At 41.4% G+C, this 1,323-nt stretch overlaps 1 protein-coding gene across 1 annotated transcript in view; it reads left to right on the forward strand.

The window, feature by feature from the left end:
- The window catches only part of usp43b (ubiquitin specific peptidase 43b), a 77,121-nt gene extending 76,415 nt beyond the window's left edge, over nt 1-706 (forward strand). The window contains exon 15 of the mRNA XM_065252889.2: nt 1-706. This exon is cut by the window's left edge and continues 864 nt beyond it. Coding sequence (XP_065108961.1) covers nt 1-218 — 218 coding nt within the window. The 3' untranslated portion in view covers nt 219-706.
- Nucleotides 707-1,323: the final 617 nt, after the last annotated feature.

Genomic DNA, 1,323 nt, shown 5'->3' on the forward strand with positions numbered 1-1,323 from the left:
GCACGGCCGATATTAAACGTGCCCACAGCTCATCTAATATTCAGAGCAGGCATGAAATGACTTTGAAAAGGACGCTGTCTCTCCAAAGAAACGGTCCGTTGGTGCCAATTCACAGAGAGCTTGCGGCTGATAAACCGTCCTATGCAACACTTAATAGATTGAGATACAGCAGCACATCACTTGGCAGACAAAGACCCGTACCTGAATCATGTTTCTGATGGTTCACGTAACACTGTTGAATGTGATTTGTGAATACGTGCCATCTTCAATATCACATTTGCATCTTTATATCCTAGAGGACTTTTTTGTGAACAAAAATGTTTAATATTGTTGACTATCCTGATCAATTTCGACATGTAACTTATGTAAAATAAAAACCCTGGGTTAAAATTCTTAATTGCATAGGGAGTTAATAACATTGGACAAATACACAACACAACGAGACCACAATTGAGTGTGCATATTTGATATGAATATTTAATGAAGTAAACACTGAGTCATTGTTTGATTGGTCGTCTGTTGCTTTGAGCAACACTGCAGCGTTGCAATTTTTCAGCGTTCAAAAGAAAAGCTGTGCTAAATGTGCTTTGGAGAATGATTTTATTACTCAGAGTTTAATGGAGTGCTTCCTTTGAGAATTAGGTTGAAAAAGACCTTTAACCCAGGGTTAAGTGTTGTGTGAAAGTCGATTAAATGCCTAAGGCTATGTTTAGCCTTGACCGGTAGATGTCAACTTTATTTCGTAACAACATGGAAGAAGCACATTCTTCTACAGAGCAATAAATATAAACAAGCAAGACAGAGAAAGCACGGAGGGGTTTATTACTACAACTGTGCTACCCTGGATTATAAAGCGCAAAATTTTGTAAACGTTGTCGAAATGTTAATTACCTCCGTATCTGGAGCAGCACTAAGGGGGTGTGCACACCAAAGCTTTAGCTGAGCGCTTTGATTGCTTTGATACTTCTGCTTTGTGTATCAGTTGATGTACGATGCGCCGGTTGGTTGTTGTGATATTTGTCCCGCCCCTCCTCCACTGTGATTGGATGGCCATGTGAGAGCTGACATTGACGAGCTGAGCTTTTCACCCAAAGTTGAATATTTTTCAATATTTTTTTCACATTGAAAGCCAGCGCTCGGCGGTTTGTCTGCGTGCAGCGCTGAGCGCCGGCTTTCAACACAGAAAAAAACTGCAAGCTGCTGGCTTTTTTTGAAAAACGCAGAGCTTTCATTGGGAACAATTGAAAACATACGCCAGCCGCGGGCGTAAAAGCTTGGTGTGCACGTCCCCTAAATGTGTGTTCACACCAGACGCGGTAGAGG

This window comes from Paramisgurnus dabryanus, chromosome 3 (assembly GCF_030506205.2).
Source record: "Paramisgurnus dabryanus chromosome 3, PD_genome_1.1, whole genome shotgun sequence".
Lineage (NCBI taxonomy): Eukaryota > Metazoa > Chordata > Actinopteri > Cypriniformes > Cobitidae > Paramisgurnus > Paramisgurnus dabryanus.